This window comes from Pygocentrus nattereri, chromosome 2, assembly GCF_015220715.1.
Source record: "Pygocentrus nattereri isolate fPygNat1 chromosome 2, fPygNat1.pri, whole genome shotgun sequence".
Classification (NCBI taxonomy): domain Eukaryota; kingdom Metazoa; phylum Chordata; class Actinopteri; order Characiformes; family Serrasalmidae; genus Pygocentrus; species Pygocentrus nattereri.
The window spans coordinates 46,209,163-46,227,740 of record NC_051212.1 but is presented as its reverse complement, the minus strand read 5'-3'; the positions used below and the strand labels follow the sequence as shown (position 1 = coordinate 46,227,740).

Below are 18,578 nucleotides of genomic sequence, written 5' to 3'. Positions count from 1 at the left end.
ATGGAAATGTTGTAGAAGTGTGTTGTTGTTGTTGTTATTATTAAGTACAAATGCTGAAAATTTGGTTATACCAATCTTTTTATGTCTTGTTCTCTTTCTTTTTTAGGCAGAACTGTATTCTGGCAGATGAGATGGGGCTGGGTAAAACTATCCAGTCAATTGCTTTGCTGTCTGAAGTGTTTGCTGTTGGGGTTCAGGGACCCTTTCTGATAATCGCCCCTCTCTCAACCATTACTAACTGGGAGCGAGAGTTCTCCACGTGGACCGAAATGAATGCTATCGTCTATCATGGAAGTCTGGCCAGCAGACAAATGATCCAGCAGTATGAGATGTATTGCAAAGATGACAAGGTGTGTGTGTGTGTGTGTGTGTGTGTGTGTGTGTGTGTGTGTGTGTGTGTGTGTGTGTGTGTGTGTGTGTGCGCACGTGTGTGTATCCTCATGACCCTGTTGGGTCCTGCTACTTTTAAATGTAAATTCATATTTATTGCCAGACCTGTCACAGTCATGATCTTTTAGGTGACAATTAATTACCCATATAAATAATTGTAGTTAAGTTTAATTATCTTTCTTGTGCAACTATTGTAGTGCAGGACTAAAGTGGGGAAATTGGCTGATTATCTTGCTTCCTTGCTGTCAACATTTAGTACTTTGCAGCTGACAAACTGCTCAAGCTCAAATAAATAGTTCTCAGCAGTGGCCTCTAATGGTGTTATTGCAGCATTTAGAATTTAGAACTTCCCTAATTATACCTGATATGCTGTTGGTCTCCATGTGTTGCCAAAACTGCTCTGACCTAGCAAGGCATGGACTCTACAAGATTTCTGAAGGTGGTGTGTGGCACCAAGATGTTGGCAGCATATCCTTAAGGTCCCTTAGGGCCTGCAAGGTAGAGCTGCTGTAGATCAGACTTGTTCTACAGCACGCCTCACAGATGCTCGATCGGATTAACATCTGGGGAATTTAGAGGCCAGGGCAACACTTTGAACTTTCTATCATGCTCCTCAAACCATTCCTGAACAGTGTGTGTTGTATAATAGGGTGTATTATCCTGCTGACAGAGGCCACTACCTTTGGGAATACTATTGCCAAGAAGGGGTCCAATGCTTGCCTAACTGTTGTAGGCACTTTCAGTGCTTCCACAGTAGCCCTTCTGACATTATTCATGCTGCAGTAGCACATCGGTCGGTTCAGAGCTTATGGGATAGCTTTTGTTGCGTTCACGCATCATTGAGCCTTGGATGCTTATCTCCCTATCTCTGGTTCGTGGTTTGTCCCTCCTCGGTCCACTGTCGGTTGTTACCACTGTTGACTGGGAGCACCCGACAGGCCTTGCCGTTTGACCCAGTTGTATGTCCATAATGATTTGGCCCTTGTCTCAGGTCTTCAAGCCTGCTGTTTGCTTCTCATTCAACATATCAAAAACTGAGGACTGATTGAGTTGATTGAGTTGATACAACTGTCAGTTCTCGTAACAAATGAATCTGTATTTGGCTCAACTGTGATCTTGGTTCGATTTAATAATCAGTCTGATTTAATCTAATCACCCCACCCATCAAAATGTTGTTATGAAATCCGTGAGTACATCTGTCCTTTTGAACTGTTTTAATGTTTGTTACAGATGGGTTTATGCTCAATTTTCAATCTTTTCACTGTAGGGTGGGGCATGGTGTTTGGTGTGGCTGTTTGGGAAAGACTTGATAACTTGTAAAACACCTTGATTTTGAGATCTGGTCATGACATCTGTAATATTTCAGTTATACTTATTGAAAGTGTACTGATGATGATGAAAACAATTGTAAGGTTTCTTGTACCACTAAAATACACACTTTGACCAAGACCGTATATTCCGGTCAGTAACATGCATTTATGAAGTGCTGTTTAATTATGGCTTCACATTAACTTCAGATATTTTCCCACTCACCAGGGGCACCTGATTCCAGGAGCGTACAAGTTTGACGCTCTAATCACCACCTTTGAAATGGTTCTGTCTGACTGCCCAGAGCTGAGAGAGATCTATTGGCGCTGTGTGATCATCGATGAGGCTCACCGCTTGAAGAACAGAAACTGCAAGCTGCTCGATAGCCTGAAGATGCTGAACTTGGTGAGCATGTAGTCACATTCACAAAATTAGACAGGTTTCAGAAACCATGCACTGATAAAAGTGCTTGTGAGAAGAGTTGTATGTCTTGTTTAAGTTGTAGAAGTCTTCACTCTCACAGGATTTCTGCTGTTATTAAAAAGGGCAACACAAAACTTCATATCACAAACAAAATCCAGAATAAATGCTGAAATCATAAAAAGGCACTACTACAAACCAATCAGAGCAAACCGTGTCTGTATAGTGATCATGCAAACAACAAAAATTGGTCTTGTTTTAATGTTTTGCATCTTCCCCTACTTTCTCAACAACCCCTTATCCAGGAGCATAAAGTGCTTCTGACAGGTACTCCTCTTCAGAACACAGTGGAAGAGTTGTTCAGTTTGCTGCACTTCCTGGAACCTGCACAGTTTCCCTCAGAAACGGAGTTTCTGCGTGAATTTGGAGATCTCAAAACAGAGGAGCAGGTATGTGCCTTCGTCTTCATGGATATGTGCACACTCCCTGTATGGGCAAATGTATGTGGACATGCATCCAAGTTTTTAGAATGAGGTGGTTTAGCCTTTAGTGGTTAGCAGTTTCCATACACAAACACTGGCAGTAGAATGGGTCATACTGAAGAGTACATTGACTTTAAACATGGCGCTGTCATTGGAAGCCAGGTCAGTCTGTGAAATTGCTGCCCTGCTAGATCTGCCCTGGTCAGCTGTAAGTGGTATTATTGTGAAATGCAATCAAGGAGCAACAGCTCAGCCTCAAAGCAGTTGACCCTCACCTGTTGTATCACTTACTACATAGGTCCAAACTGACTAGAGCGTGACTTAATCCCTGTTCACAAAGCGAGGTCTATAAAAACCATTTGACACTAGTTTTGTGTGGGAGAACTCTGGTGGCCAGCATGATGCCCTGACCTCAACTCCACTCAACACCGCTGAGATGGATTGAAATGTCAACTGGGGCTTCTTGTCCAACGTGATGAATGAGCACAAATTCCCATAGATGCGCTCCAAAATCTTATGGAAAGCTTTCCCAGAAGAGTGGATAGTGTTCTAGCTTCAATGAGGGGAAAAATTCTATTTTAATACCCATGTTTTTGGAAGGGCTTTACAAGCAAGTTTACAGTTGTGAGGGCTAGGTGGCCACATACTTTTGACCATAAACGTGTATTATGATGGATGATTTGACGGAGCCTGAGCAGATGCTAATGTGCATGTTTCTTACTGACTTCTCAGGTCCAGAAATTGCAGGCTATTCTGAAACCCATGATGCTGCGGAGGTTGAAGGAGGATGTGGAAAAGAACCTGGCACCAAAGCAGGAGACCATCATTGAGGTATGCGAGAGATTCAGATGTCTCTCAGGGCAGTTAAATCTCGTTTTTGTGTGACTTTGATGAACAAGGGCTGCTGTAACATGGTGAACTGCAACCACAGTGGTGGACACTATGGCTCAGATTGAATAAACTGGTTTAGTATTCTGAATATATTACTGTGTTTCCAGTAATTTGAATACTTTTAATCTAAATGAGCGTCAAATGCTTATTCATGTTTCCTTAAGGTGGAGTTAACTGATGTGCAGAAGAAGTACTACCGTGCCATTCTGGAGCGCAACTTCAGCTTTTTGAGTCTGGGAGCTAATTCGAACAGCAACGTCCCCAATCTCCTAAACACCATGATGGAGCTCCGCAAATGCTGCAACCACCCTTATCTGATAACAGGTCTGTAACACACACCCACTATTCCTGTAATTCCTGGGCAGAACCGTTTCTAAAAGGATGACCTAAACAAGCCTTTACTTAAAAGGGAGATTCCATAAGTTTATCCAAATTACTACCTAATTTAATGGTTTGGTAATGGAGTGGTTTGAAGTGAAATGGTGTGTGACCTGATTTCCTTACAGTGGTGGTGATAGCGACCAAAGGTTGTGGTATCTTCTAAGGCAAATATAGCCATTGGAAATGTAACATTGACAATTTAGGCCGAACACTTTTTTCAAAACGATCCTAAAACAATGTCTCGGACGTTAGGAGTATTGATAACCATTTCATGTAATGCCAGTTTATTTTTGGAGGCTTTAAAGCACATGTGGTTCCTGTCACCACCATTATGAACAAAATTGAGTCATTGAAGTTGAGCATACACTGCACAAGATTTAAAATCCTAGCTTAACATCAGCGTTTTATAGAATTTCTTGTTTTTGTCATGAGGTTCAGATGATGAGGCAAATAGAGAGCATAACCACATCATACCACAACCACATCATAAACATGATAAAGGCTCTTATTAGCCCCTGTTCATCAAGCAGCCTCTATCTCCGCTATCCACCTGAGGCATGTATACACCCTTTTTGTCCCCTCAAGCTCTGGCATTGGCTATTGTCCAGATCACTTGTTGAGTACATTACTGACCACCTTGCACAACAGGATTCATGAGCTTTTGATTCGTAAAAGTTGAAGGACAAAGAGTGACTCGCTTCCCCTCTCATACTACCAGATCATTCACACCATCAAGCTCTTGACCTGAAAAATAGATTCAAGTTATGTAAATATATTGTAGGGCAGATATTCCCCTTTTAAGAAACTAGCTTTTTTAATTAATTTAAGGCATTTTGTCACAAGCATGTGTTGTTTGTTATTGTTATTATGCCCTCCTTATCATATGCTCGAATTCTTGTATTTGTATAGGTGCAGAAGAGAAGATAGTAGCTGAGCTGAGGGAGAGGTATGACCCCATGGCCCCAGACTTCCACCTTCAGGCCTTGGTGCGCTCAGCCGGGAAACTGGTCTTGCTTGACAAATTGCTGCCTCGTCTCAAGGCTGGTGGACACAAAGTGCTTATCTTCTCTCAGATGGTGCGCTGCCTTGACATCCTGGAGGACTACCTCATCCACAAAAGGTGGAAAATGTTTATTTTTTTCATACAGTGAACAGGCACAGTCAGACCAAGATCACAACTGACTCAGTCTCTTTTTTTTTTTTCACCGATTGGTTGACATTTAGGCTTATGAGCATGAGGATTTGCAACCAAATTACATTTCCCATGCTATGTAGCTAGCACTTTCAAAAAGTTGCCTCACTAACATTTCATAGCTAGCCTTTAGTTTTTAGCAAGCTCAGTTGACAGCCTCATGCACTTTTGTGACTTTTACTTTTTTGCTGCCAAAAAAATTGCCATTTTTTTCACTAGCTAGCTAGTGATCACTCTCAAGTTGTAAATGTGTCGCTGAAGCTGGCTACATAGTCCTATCTTCTTGGTGTTGCTAATGTTAGTTAGCTACGAGACTATCAGCCATCTGTTAAAAACTAATTGGCTTTCTGGCTAGATACGTTTACCTCATGGTTTACTCGTCCTGCGTTATTTTGAAAGCGAAAATAAAGTTTAGTTCGCTTGCATTGTCACCAAGTAAGTGAACGCAGTGCATGATTTTCAAACCATCATCTTAACAACTGTTAAATGTTAAACAGAGCTGCTAACTAGGACAGGAGCTGGTTAGCATTAGCTTAGCTCTGCTAGCTTTGCTCACCACAGAACAGGTTCAGTTCTGGCTAACTTGAGCATCTACACAAGTTTAGATGTTAATAATTGAAATCCAAGAGGGTAAAGTTGAGCAACTGCTGCTGAGGGAAGAAATGCGAAATTAAACCTGTTTTGTTTTTGGATCAGTAACTGATCGTCTAACTTGATGTATAATGTTCAGCCTACAGTCCCAAGCCAGACAGCACAGTAGAGATTTATTTCTAGCTAACGTCTCTTCTGAAACAATTGTAGATGATAACTTCTAATCTCTGAATTTTTCCTGTCGGTGAGCTCCCTCATCGCTAATCAGTGAGCCCCTTTAAAATATAAGGGAGTGGAATGTGTTTATTTGGCTGAATAGAATAGAAATGATGCATCATAATTTTGAAATACTAGCATGACTGACTTTACGTTATACTGCCTTTAAGCTTAAATGTGATTAAATGGCAGTTTGGTCGTTTGGATTTGATCATATTGAAGGATGTCATTCAATTAAATTAATTTAAATTTTTACATTTTTTTCTCCAGATATCTCTATGAGCGCATCGATGGTCGTGTAAGGGGAAATCTTCGACAAGCAGCCATTGATCGCTTCAGTAAGTCAGACTCTGACCGCTTCGTCTTCTTGCTGTGTACTCGTGCTGGAGGGCTGGGCATAAATCTGACCGCTGCTGACACCTGTGTCATATTTGACTCTGATTGGAACCCGCAGAACGACCTTCAAGTGGGTTTCTTCTCTTATTTGATCAATAAATAACTTGGCTGACTCTGAGCTTTGCCTTTTATTCATCTCTGATTGTTGTTCCACTTCCAGGCTCAAGCACGTTGTCATCGTATTGGCCAGTCCAAGGCAGTGAAGGTGTATCGTCTAATCACCAGAAACTCCTATGAGCGGGAGATGTTGGACAAAGCCAGTCTGAAACTGGGACTGGATAGAGCTGTGCTTCAGAGCATGAGTGGCAGTAAGGAGAGTAATGTCAACGGGGTAAGGCAGCAGCCGATGTGGCAGATGTTCTCTATATATATATAAAATGAATATTTCAAGGTTTTCTATAAATGAAAGCATGTTGATAATAATAGCTTAAAAATGCAAATAACTTTTTGTTCAGATTCAGCAATTCTCCAAGAAGGAAATTGAAGATTTGCTGCGGAAAGGAGCTTATGCTGCCATCATGGACGAGAATGACGAGGGCAGTCGGTTCTGTGAGGAGGACATTGACCAGATCCTCCAGAGGAGAGCCACTACCATCACCATTGAAAGTGAGGGAAAAGGATCCACTTTCTCCAAGGCCAGTTTTGTGGCCTCTGAAAACAGGACTGACATTGCACTAGACGACCCAGAGTTTTGGCAAAAGTGGGCCAAGAAAGCAGACATAGACTTGGACAGCATAAACAGGAAGGTAGGTACTTGTTTTTGCCTACAGTTTGGTTTGTACAGAGGCAGGGGTGTGGCCTATTGCCTGGTACCCATGGAAACAGCATTTTACATTTTGGCCATGAAAACGGCAGTTTGTGGACTGAGTGGCCCCTTGCCTTTGATATTTTTGAAGAGGCAATTTGTTTTTAATGTATTCAAAATTATTTTGATTTCTTTTATTAATTTAAGTTAAAATGCATTCATTTAAATTTGCATTTTAAATTCTCAGCAAAAAAAAAATTACATGAAGTAACATGGTACAATGAAAGCTTGAGATTCATATGTATTATTCTATAATTCTACTTCTGATTTAGAAGCACATTTTGGTGTTTTAACAGACTTTAACTTTAGACTAAAATCTTTTTGCTTTGAGTGACGCTATACCTTAACTATGTTTATTTTTTTTAAACAATTGAACGCTCTGTTGTGCCACTACCAAAACAATCCTAACACTACTGAAACTTTAAAGACCGGAACTTTTTGACAATTTCTTAGCTCATTTTCAGCATAACTCAAAAACGTTAGCCAGTACATGACCACAAAACACACGCTTTGAACAGCTGTACACACATCAAATCAGTTTTTATTAAAACAGCAAAGTTTATGGAACTGCAGAAACATGTGTTTTAGTAGTGACAGTCGGTTCAGAATGATGGGACCTAACCATGAGGGACAGACATGCTGCCTCACTTCTGGGTGTGGGTAAATTAAGACTCTGCCAATGGAGTAAAACTTTTTGGTAGTGATATGATCATTTTTAATATTAAAATTTAAATTTAAAAAATCTCTTTAAAAAAAAAAAACAAAACAAATTTAGAGGTCAGGGTTTAGGACGGCCAGCTCCTGATAAGAAGTACCTTGTACATAGTGACTTTTTTTGTATCTCAATAACTGTCTTGGTTTTAAATGGATTCTAACAATCCTTGTGAATATCTGAAGTCTGAACGCTTTAAATTAAAAAAAAAAAATTTATATATACTGTGGACACACTGTTTGAACTAATTTGGGTATAATGGTCAATTTATGTTTTCCAAGCGCATCATGGATATCGTGCATACTTAAACACTAACTTTTCCCAACTTCGCATTTGAATAAAAAGAGAGCATAATTATCCATGTTTCATTTGACTTAGTGTGGCATTATATGTGAAATGTTGAATACAAAGCATTGTATTCATTGTGTCTGATACTATTTGTCTGATCTGTCTTATCAGAGGTCTCTTTTGTTTGTCTGCTTTTTCTTTGCTTGCTCTGTAGAACACTCTTGTGATAGACACACCCCGAGTGCGGAAGCAGACACGACAGTTTTCCTCTCTGCGTGGGGAAGGTGGTGATATTTCAGACCTGGATAGCGATGAAGAGTATCCACCCCATAATTCTCGACAAGCCCGAGCTTCCCGCCGCTCCGAGCGTCAGGCTGGGGGAGGGTATGGTCGCACGGACTGTTTCAGAGTGGAGAAACACCTGCTGATTTATGGGTACTTCATATATTTAATGCTAAAATAAAAACTAGGACCACATCTTATTTGTGACAGATGTTTTTCAGTTTAGTCCGCATTTCTTTTCACAGGCTGTTACCTGCAGTATTTAATGTTTTTTGCCATGTTTCTCCAGTTGGGGCCGCTGGCGGGACATCCTGTGTCATGCTCGGTGTAAGCGCCGTCTTGGGGAGAAAGATGTGGAGACCATCTGCAGGGTCATCTTGGTCTTCTGTCTGCTGCATTACCGTGGAGATGAGAATATCAAAAGCTTCATTTGGGAGCTCATCACTCCACCAGAGAATGGCCAAGAACCAAACACTCTCCTAAACCACTCTGGTACGCTTTCTCTCATGCCTAGATCCCATCCTTTACTGCAGGTTCCAGACTCTCTCATTCTGAACTCACTGATGGTTTTGTAATACAGGTAGTTTATAACAGTACATATAAAATCCCAAATCCCAACTCTCTTCCTTGCCTTTAGACTGATGTGTAAATGACCTCCCTTCTGACTGAATGTCCTGTGTTGTATCTTATTCAAAAAAGCAGCCCATGCTAAAACACTCCTTTTAACTCTTTTTGAACTAATTCAAAGCGGGCTGTTTCTACAGCTTTGTATACTGTACCATGAATATGAGTCTTCATTGGAATTAAGGGGTCTAGACCAAATGTTGATAAACAGCCCCAGCCCAATATTACTCCTCCACCAAATTTTACTGTTGGCACTACATTCTGAGAGACAAAACTACAGTAGTCTGGTGACAGAAAAAAAGTGCTTGTAAGATACTCTTATCTGATTTTTGAGCTCTAATTTCAGGCCATATCATTTGATAACAGCAGGTGTAATCAAAATGTTTCCTACTGTTCTAGATTGCTAGCTGGCATGCTCTTGGTTGCATTTATAAAAGTATAAAAAGATCTTGCTAGTTAACTAGTTATCCAAAGTATGAGGAAACGTGCATCAAGTGCTTGTGTTAAGTTTGCACTTAAGTTTAACACATGCTGTAGTATAAAGCAGTATTTCATTGGTTGATTGTCAAAATATGGTCATTCCTATGTTCACTTAGGAGAGCTGTTTTTATTTTTATTATTTTTTGGTTCTAAAGATGCTGTCTTGTCTGCTATCCTGAATCACTCATCACTGAAACTGTTCAAATAGCCCTGCAGTCATTTACTGCTGTTTGTTTGTGACCACACTTATATAGTATAAATGGCCTTATGTATTTGCTCATCATATTGCCAGATAGTGAAGGGTTATTCATCACTCCAGAGAACACGTTTCAACAGCGTGCTTTTCACCACTTCAGCTAGTGCTTGGCCATGCTCATCTTAGGCTTGTGTACAGCTGCTTAGCTGCAATTGTTGCCAAACCCAGTCCGTTAAACTCTCAGCAAACAGTTCTTGTGCTGACACTGCTTCTATTATTACTTGCTAGCTCAACCAGGGCATATAGATTCAGTTGTACTGCCAGTAAAGCAAATTGTGGGTTGTTTAATGAGTTGCCTTAAAATGAGACAAATGTGCCAATGACTATTGCGTTCTTTTTATAGGTCTGTCCATTCCTGTGCCTCGTGGCAGGAAAGGGAAAAGAGTGAAGGCTCAGAGCTCTTTTGACATACAGAAGGTCGAGTGGATTCGCAAGTACAACCCTGACACGCTTCTGCTGGATGACAGTTACCGAAAACACCTCAAACACCAGTGCAACAAGTATGTCTAGCTTGTTTAATATCTGTCACTGTTCACTAATATTAGCTTCTATTGTTAAGCAGAGGCAGTCAGCATGGGTTATTGTGAAATGGTGCATTGTAGTGATCCCGACTCAGGTGGTGTTAGAAACAGGAGTTTTGATTTCTATAATTGTGGCTATTGGTATTTTATTTATTGTCTAAAGAGACCAGTGAACTTGCATGTCTTGAGTTTTTATACATTATGTTCATCATTCTAAAAAGGTGATAGTCTGGTTCCTATCAATACCACTGTGAACAGCTCTCACCCAGCAAGTTTCTCTACAATGTAGCGTTCCATTCAAAACTGAAGCATTTCTTTTAACATTGAAATCTCTATCTAAATGACTTCTTGACCATTCAATTATGCAGTAAAAATCTGTCAATTACATTGTTAATATGTCAAGTAAAGAAAATGAATGAAAATAAGCTTCTAATACTCCTAGTAATTAATTTTTCCTTTTAGTTTTGTTAGACAACACAAGCAAATTTGTTAATGAAAACTATGGTTTTTGCTTACATTGCTCACTGTCAAACAAGCTGGGCACAAACGTAACACAACTTAAGCTGATTTCGACATTCTGTAAACAAGGCTAGAAAGTCTTGGGGTGATTTCACACCTAGCATGTTTATTCTGATTTTCAGTTAGGTCCGAACCAGAAAAAGAGGTGTGTAAGCTGCCTCTTATTTGACCAAATAAGTCTGACCAAATAAAGTGGTCTCGTTCAAGATCAAACTGATCCATGGTGCGGTTTGTTTTTTTGGAAAAGATGGTTCAGACTTTCGGTCCAAAAACAGGAAGGTGAGTCAGGCTATCATCATCCATTAGAGACAGTAGAAGAAAAAGAACCAGAAGAGAAGTAAAACGAGCCACAGGAACACACAGAGAGAGGAGAATATAAAATATATTTAATTGTTAATGGGTCTGTTGAAAAAGCCACAAGCATAAAAATGCAGAGGATGAGAGAGGATGTTCGTTTTTCTCCATTCAAACGGGAAATGCTGCCTGCCAAATCAACAACATGTCAATGTCAGACACTCTACAAAGCAAACAGCATCAAGTATAGGGTGATGCAGCCCGCATAGGTTTTGATGACAGGATGTAGATGTGTCATGCAAAGTTCTTTAGTGCGCTCGCTAAATTGCAGGAGACAAAACTAACCAGATCCAATGTATACAATTTAACAAAAACAAGAACCTTGTTTCGGACATTGGTCTGGACTTTCAGGTGTGTGAAAATGTCCTTAGATAAAAAGTTGATTCAACATCATGCAGGAAGTGGTTTTTGGTCAAGGTGCATTTTCTTTTTGTGCATCACGTGACTGAAATGTTCTTTTGTCTGACTTAAGAAGCCTGATTATATTGGGCTATTTAACCGTTTACAAAGTGGCTACCTGAGGCTCAAATCTGCCAGCATAACCAGTTTACAAAGACACAAAACCTGTGATAATCGTTATTTGTTTCTGTTTTATAGGTCTAGTTAAATGTGTTTTGTAACTAAGCATTATTCAGTGTTACCTTGTCATTTTTGTTGTTGCATATGTGAAAAGCATTGTTTATTTTAATATTAACTTGCCCAGGGACTGTTTTAAAAATAAATAAATAAATAAATAAAATTGGACATCTGGCCAAATCTTCCCCTTTTACTTTTACAAAATAGTGATGACTTAATGCGTGTTGTTCACATATAAGTGGAAGTAATAGGCATGCAAATATTTCCACACTCTAAAAGCAAGAAATTAAAGTGAATACTTCAGTAGGACACCTGATTTTATTTTCAGATTTTTTTGTTTTTAAACATTCTTCTGTCTTTCTCTTTCCTCTCAGAGTATTGCTACGAGTGCGTATGCTGTATTATCTGAAGCAGGAGGTTATTGGCGATCATGCGGATTCTGTACTGAGAGGAGCTGATAGCAGGTCTGACACAGCAGTACATTTAACGAAGACGTTTAGATTTCATCACTGATTTTACATGCACATGTACATCTATAAAACTTCTTGTTTTATGCAGGGATATTGATATTTGGTTACCTGAAATGGAACAGCAGGACGTTCCATCAGCATGGTGGGATGCAGAGGCTGACCGTTGCTTACTTATTGGGGTCTTCAAACATGGTGAGGTGTTTTTTTAATTTTTTTTTTTTTTTTTCTGTTTCCAAAAAGGTTGGGACATGTAAATGCAAATAAAATCCGATCATTTAAACTCTGTGTTTAGTTGAAAGTAAAAAAAAGACAACATATCAAATGTTGAACGTAAGAAATTTTATTGTTTTTGAAAAATGCCATAAATATGCCCATGTTGATTTTGAGAGAAAGTTGAGACGGGCAACAAAAGACTGGTAAAGTTAATCTGGTGGTTAATTGGCAACAGGTCAGTAACATGACTAGGTATGAAAGAGCAGCTGAGAGAAACAGAGAAGCTGAGTCTTTCAGAGGTGAAGATGAGGAGGGGTTCACCACTCAATGAAAGACTGTGTGGCCAAATAGCAAAATGGTTCAAGAATGTCTCTCAACATAATACAGCAAAGAACTTGGGGGTTTTAATGCCCGAGTTACATTATAAGGCTAGAGAATCTGGAGAAATCTCTGTATGCAACGGACAAGGCCGAAAACCAATTGGCTGGCCGCGATCAAGATTCTGTAAAGAAAATCATTGCGTGGGCTTAGAAACACTTCCGAAAACTATGATCTGTGAACACTTTTCACTGCTGCGTCCACAAGTGCAAGCTGAAACTCTACCATGCAAAAAATAAACCATATATGAACAGGAATCCAGAAATGTCACCCTGTTTAAGCTAAGCATGATGCATTCTCTGGGATAAAGTCCACTCAGCTTATCCTTGCACAGTTCAAAAGTGAGTATCTGTTATTGTATGGAGTATACAATAGTCCACATGGCATAAGGGATATTATATTAATATATAATATATAAAATTAAAATATTAATGCTTAACACACACACACGTGTGTGTGTGTGTGTGTGTGTGTGTGTGTGTGTGTGTATATGTATGTGTGTATATATATATATATATATATATATATATATATATATATATATATATATATATATATATATATATATATATATATATATATAATGTGTGTATATATATGTATATGTGTGTGTGTGTGTGTGTGTGTTAAGCATTAATATTTTAATGCTTAACAAATATAAAACACACACGTTTTAGAGCAACACGTTTGCCACATGTTGCCATCCTGACAATGGCATCCTGCTGATCAAATTGAAAATGGACATATACTGCTTTTTGAAAAAAATAACTTCTTAGTTTCCACACTTGGTTTGTCACTGTTGTCTTTGTACTATTAAAAAGTCTCTTGCATACTCTCACCTGACAATCACATCTTTCTATCACACGACATAAACGGGAACAGCAAATGACATCAAGACAATCATTAACTTGATTCCTGGCCAACAGTTCTTGACGTTACTGATGTTGACAATGAGTTGTTGCAACCCTACTTGTGAGCCTTAGTATCTCATTGGATACTTTGAAACGGCAGTCCCACCAAAGGAATGGCCAGGATAGCTGAGGTTACAAAAAATCTATTAAAAGTTCACCTGTAATCCTTCCTGTATCTCCCGTAGGGTACGAGATGTACACTACCATGCGTGCTGATCCCTGTTTGTGTTTCGTGGAGCGATGTGGTCGACCTGATGATCAGGACATCAAGGCTGAACAGCACTCAGCAGATCCAGATCTGGGAGATGGGTAAGCTGCACATCGGCTGTATCTACCATTTTTCTTTTGATCATTTGTCAGTTTATCCCTTCTCTAAGTGGACTCTGAACTCTGAACTGACCGCATGTTCTGTGTTTCAGAGCTGACTATGACAAATATTCAGAGGATCCAGAGTTCAAGCCTGTGATGAGGCACAGTAAAGACATTTTTGGAGAGGTGAGCTCCATGTATCTATCTATCTATCTATCTATCTATCTATCTATGTGTGTGTATATATATATATATATATATATATATATATATATATATATATATATATATATATATATATATATATATATAATACATACACACACATACATATTTATATTTATATTAAATTTATATTTATTATAAATATTATATTTATATGTTTTTTAAAAACTGTACTGCGAGTTTTTCACAATTTTTTTTCTTACAAAGTTACACACAAACCCCCAAGCCTCCGAGTGCCGCTGCTAGAACATGTTAAATGGCTGGCTGGATGGCTGAGAGCTTTGTGACTGTATACCAGTGACACTGGAAACACTGTGGGAAGACATACTTCTGTATCTGACGTCACATTACAGCACATCAGTCTCTCAGCCTCTTTGAGGCATTTTGGGGAGCATTTTGGGTAATAAAAAATAAACCGTATAGAAAGAACTAATGACCATACTGAAAGTAAGGTTAATTGTGATTTTGAAGATGAGCTTTAAATTACCCAACAAGTATTCAAAGCCTGTAAAATGCCAACATTTTAAAATAAGACTCTTCCGAACACACATCACTTACGTGTATTCACCTCACCTCCAAGGCTGACTTGAGGAATGCGGATGAGATCTGCGTGGACGATCTTACCAATCCAGTCCCACCTGAGGTGCAGTCCTCTTCAACGACCTGGCCAACAAGTTCATCACTCACAGCACGACTACGGAGGCTAATCACAGCATATCAGCGCAGCTATAGACGAGAGCAGCTCAAGATCGAGGCAGCAGAAAAGGGGGATCGACGACGCCGGCGCTGTGAGCAGGCCACCAAGCTCAAAGAGATCGCACGGCAGGAACGACAGCAGAGGTATGTCCTCCTGTGCCGTCTCTTTCTACAGGCTCCACAGTGGTCAGCTGGGATTCTTAATTAATATAATGTAATAAAATATTTCACTTATAACTCTCATGAAGTGTTGAGCTGCTATCAAGCAATTAGGAATGAAACGAGAATGGTGAAGTCCCCCATACCATGAAAACAATTCACATCTCTCCACAAAGACAGCCGTACTGGAAAAACATAGACAACTTTAGCTTTGTTAATATCAAAAACCTGCTACAATTAAAAAAAAAAAAGCAGTTTAACTCGTAGAGCCCCAACCATTCCTCGGTATACTTTGCTAGCTTAGTATTTAAGCTGCAATATATATATATATATATATATATATATATATATATATATATATATATATATATATATATATATATATATATATATATATATATATATATATGTGTGTGTTGTTATGGACATGTAGAGATCATTTAAACATTTGTGAATGATTAAATAAAAACGTGTGAAAGTGAAAGTTCTTGATGTAAAACACTTCCATCAAAAGATATTCCATCAGCATTATTGAAGAAAAAAATGAGAACAGATGTCAATTACATTTTATGCCAACTGGAGAAAATGGTTACATATTATTACTTTATATGACCGTTTTAGTTTCCTTCATATTTACAGTATCCGTCCTTTGTGTTTCAGATGGACTCGTAGAGAGGAGTGCGACTTCTATCGGGTGGTGTCCACTTTTGGTGTGGAGCGAATAAAAACCGAGGGGGAAACTCAAATGGGGGATGAGACCAAACTGGACTGGACCCGTTTCCGCACATTTGCACGGCTGGACAAGAAAACCGATGAGAGTCTGAGCCGATACTTCCGCTGCTTTGTGGCCATGTGCCGAAGGGTGTGTCACTTGCGACCTGCCCGTGGAGAAGGTACTGAGACTTCTGCTATTGGTTTTTATTTGTTTACTCGTTTATTTTTAGAGTTGAGATCTGGTAAAATGACCTTTATTTTAGATCACTTTTATGATCTTGATGAATTGGAAGTAGAGTGCAAACTCGACTGGAAAAGTAGAGCCTGATAGACACGTTTCATGCGGTATGTTTTTTTTTTTTTCCTCCAGCATTTTTGTAGGGATATTAATCTTGATCATCTTATTTTGTGTAGTTAATCAAATTTCAATCCCAAACAAAGATTCTTTTTCCCTGCATTTTGAAAGCAGTGTGTTATAGCAACCTGTCTAGTGTATTTTCAAGTATTTTCTAGTTTTCGTCACTGACATGTAGTGAGAGCAACAGTGGTCATATGTTCTGACCATTTGCTTTAAAAGTTATTTAAAAGCTGTATTTGAAAGAGAGAGCTGTGTTCTTAGATCCCATCTGTACTGCTAATGTTTGATTGGAAGGGTCAAACTTGGGAAAACAATATACTTGTAGTAATAGTTCAATGTGTTCTTAAAGCAGAATTTCACCAGTTCTGTATTTTTGTGTAATTCGTCGGTTAAAATCTAAGCCAAGTCATTCAGAACGGTGATGTGAAATGATTAATTGTAGAGAAACTTATTGACTCCGATTTCTTAGTAGTGGTGGTGATGGCAAATAGAGATTGTGAAATACAAACATAGCCATGTTATTTACTATCCAAAATTATCAGTGAACCTACACTTGTCTTTTCGTATGTAAATTTGTAAAGGGGGGAAAAAAAAATCTTTTGGTGCTATTTTGCCACACACAACATGCACGTACCTCTCTGCCATGAGCAGATTAAAAAAAGAATATGTGGGGGGAAAAAATCTCAAAACGATTGTGAAACAATCCTGAACGCATCTTAAAAAAACATCTGAATTATTTAATGTAATGTATTGTAGGAGCATGAACTTCAGACCTCTGGTTCCTATTGCCCACACTGAACAATTCTGACTAAATAAGTTTCCATGGAATGGAACATTTTCACAGCAAACCACTCTGAATGACTGTTTACATCTTGACCATTTAAAAAAGCAGAAATTGTGAAAAATGGATGGATTTCCCCTTTAAAGTGTTTATTTTTGACAGCCCTAGTTTTAATATGGTTTCAATTAAGTCTTTAAAACAAAGTATTTTGAAAGGCTTTACATGGGTTATACATAATTATCATGTAGTTAGGATGTTTAACTTTCCTTGTTTAGCCTTTTTAATAATGTTTTACTTCATTAATAAAACAGGTTGAAGGGAATTGCAGTCTTGGCTTCTGTCTTAATGTAAAATTGTGGCCTATTCTACTTTTTCTCCTCACAGAATCTCAAGACATGTCCCAGTCTTTAGCTCCCATCACGGAGGAGCGAGCCTCACGCACACTTTACAGAATCAGCCTGTTGTGCCGGCTGCGGGAGCGCATCCTTCCCCACCCCTCGCTGGAGGAGCGCCTTCAGCTCGCGCCGTCAAGCTCTGACCTGCCCACCTGGTGGAGCATCCCTCAGCATGACCACGAGCTACTCCTAGGCGCTTCCCGCCATGGCGTGAGCCGCACGGAGCAGTCGATCTTCTCTGACCCACAGTTCTCCTTTAACCAAGCCCGTCAGGACTATCTCCAGAACCAACAGAACCGTCAAGAACCTGCTGTCCAAATCCAGACACACAACCAACCACCAGAGAAGACCAGCATCAAAGAAGAGAGGTTAGAAGACGAGGTCCGGCTGCTGGGGATGGAGTCAATTTGTCAGTCAGACTCTCTAGCCACTCCGATCTCCTTCTCCGATGGGAAGGGGAGAGGGCAGTTTGCTTGGGGCTGGAAGAAGAGCAGAGAGAGAGGATCTAAAGGAAGAGAAAGGAAAGAAGGAGATGGAGCTGGAGGACAACCATCAGACTCTGATTCAGATTCAGATTCTGGTTCGTCGACATCTTCTCATTGTTCTGCCAGCTCAGATGAAAGTGGGGACAGTGACGCAGAGAGAGAGCAAGGTGAGCTATTATGCCATTGCCTTCACAGATTAACACTTGCATTACAAAATCAGAACAGAAAAACTGAGCTGGTTCTCCAGAACTAAAATTATTAACTTATTTACAAAACATGTTAATTTGCACAGTTGGCTGTCTTGAGTGCCCACATGCTGTTACCAATCCTGTAAAATTTGGTGAAAGGTTTCCAAACACAGCTTTGAGCAGTAAAAAACATAAAATCACAATATTTTTATTAAAACACAAAAAAGTTTTGCTTAATTGTAGAAAATTCATCATGTTCCACACTGATTTTCAGACTTTGGGACACATTTACTTCAAACAAAACAATGAAATCTAACTGCTCACTATGTGGTCATGAGGAACAGTGTTGCAGCCTCACAAAAAATTTATGATAAAATTAAATCTTTGAGTTTTGCATTAAATTAAAAAGATCTCATAAAAAATAAAAGGATTTAGAGTTTTGGTGAGATTTGTGACAGCCATCTGATGCTTCTGTGAAATAGTTGCTTACTACTGGTTTTACTTAGAGCTATACAAATTGCTTTTCTGAACAAAACCTGCTGCAGTGCTACTTGACTAATGCACTTCATTTAAAATCAACTAGATTTTAATTCATTGGCTGAGATACATTGC

General features: G+C 39.2%; 1 protein-coding gene across 2 annotated transcripts in view; it reads left to right on the top strand.

Moving 5' to 3' along the window:
- The window catches only part of chd8 (chromodomain helicase DNA binding protein 8), a 48,338-nt gene that overhangs the window by 23,961 nt on the left and 5,799 nt on the right, over positions 1-18,578 (top strand). For both annotated transcript variants that reach the window (XM_017717078.2, XM_017717077.2), the window contains exons 15-33: positions 107-350; positions 1,927-2,103; positions 2,424-2,567; positions 3,333-3,431; positions 3,656-3,815; positions 4,782-4,992; positions 6,142-6,337; positions 6,428-6,598; positions 6,723-7,013; positions 8,287-8,507; positions 8,644-8,846; positions 10,058-10,214; positions 12,059-12,148; positions 12,243-12,346; positions 13,842-13,965; positions 14,076-14,151; positions 14,771-15,030; positions 15,706-15,938; positions 17,283-17,945. In XM_017717078.2, coding sequence (XP_017572567.1) covers positions 107-350; positions 1,927-2,103; positions 2,424-2,567; positions 3,333-3,431; positions 3,656-3,815; positions 4,782-4,992; positions 6,142-6,337; positions 6,428-6,598; positions 6,723-7,013; positions 8,287-8,507; positions 8,644-8,846; positions 10,058-10,214; positions 12,059-12,148; positions 12,243-12,346; positions 13,842-13,965; positions 14,076-14,151; positions 14,771-15,030; positions 15,706-15,938; positions 17,283-17,945 — 3,824 coding nt within the window. The remainder of the gene's footprint in view (positions 1-106; positions 351-1,926; positions 2,104-2,423; positions 2,568-3,332; positions 3,432-3,655; positions 3,816-4,781; positions 4,993-6,141; positions 6,338-6,427; positions 6,599-6,722; positions 7,014-8,286; positions 8,508-8,643; positions 8,847-10,057; positions 10,215-12,058; positions 12,149-12,242; positions 12,347-13,841; positions 13,966-14,075; positions 14,152-14,770; positions 15,031-15,705; positions 15,939-17,282; positions 17,946-18,578) is intronic.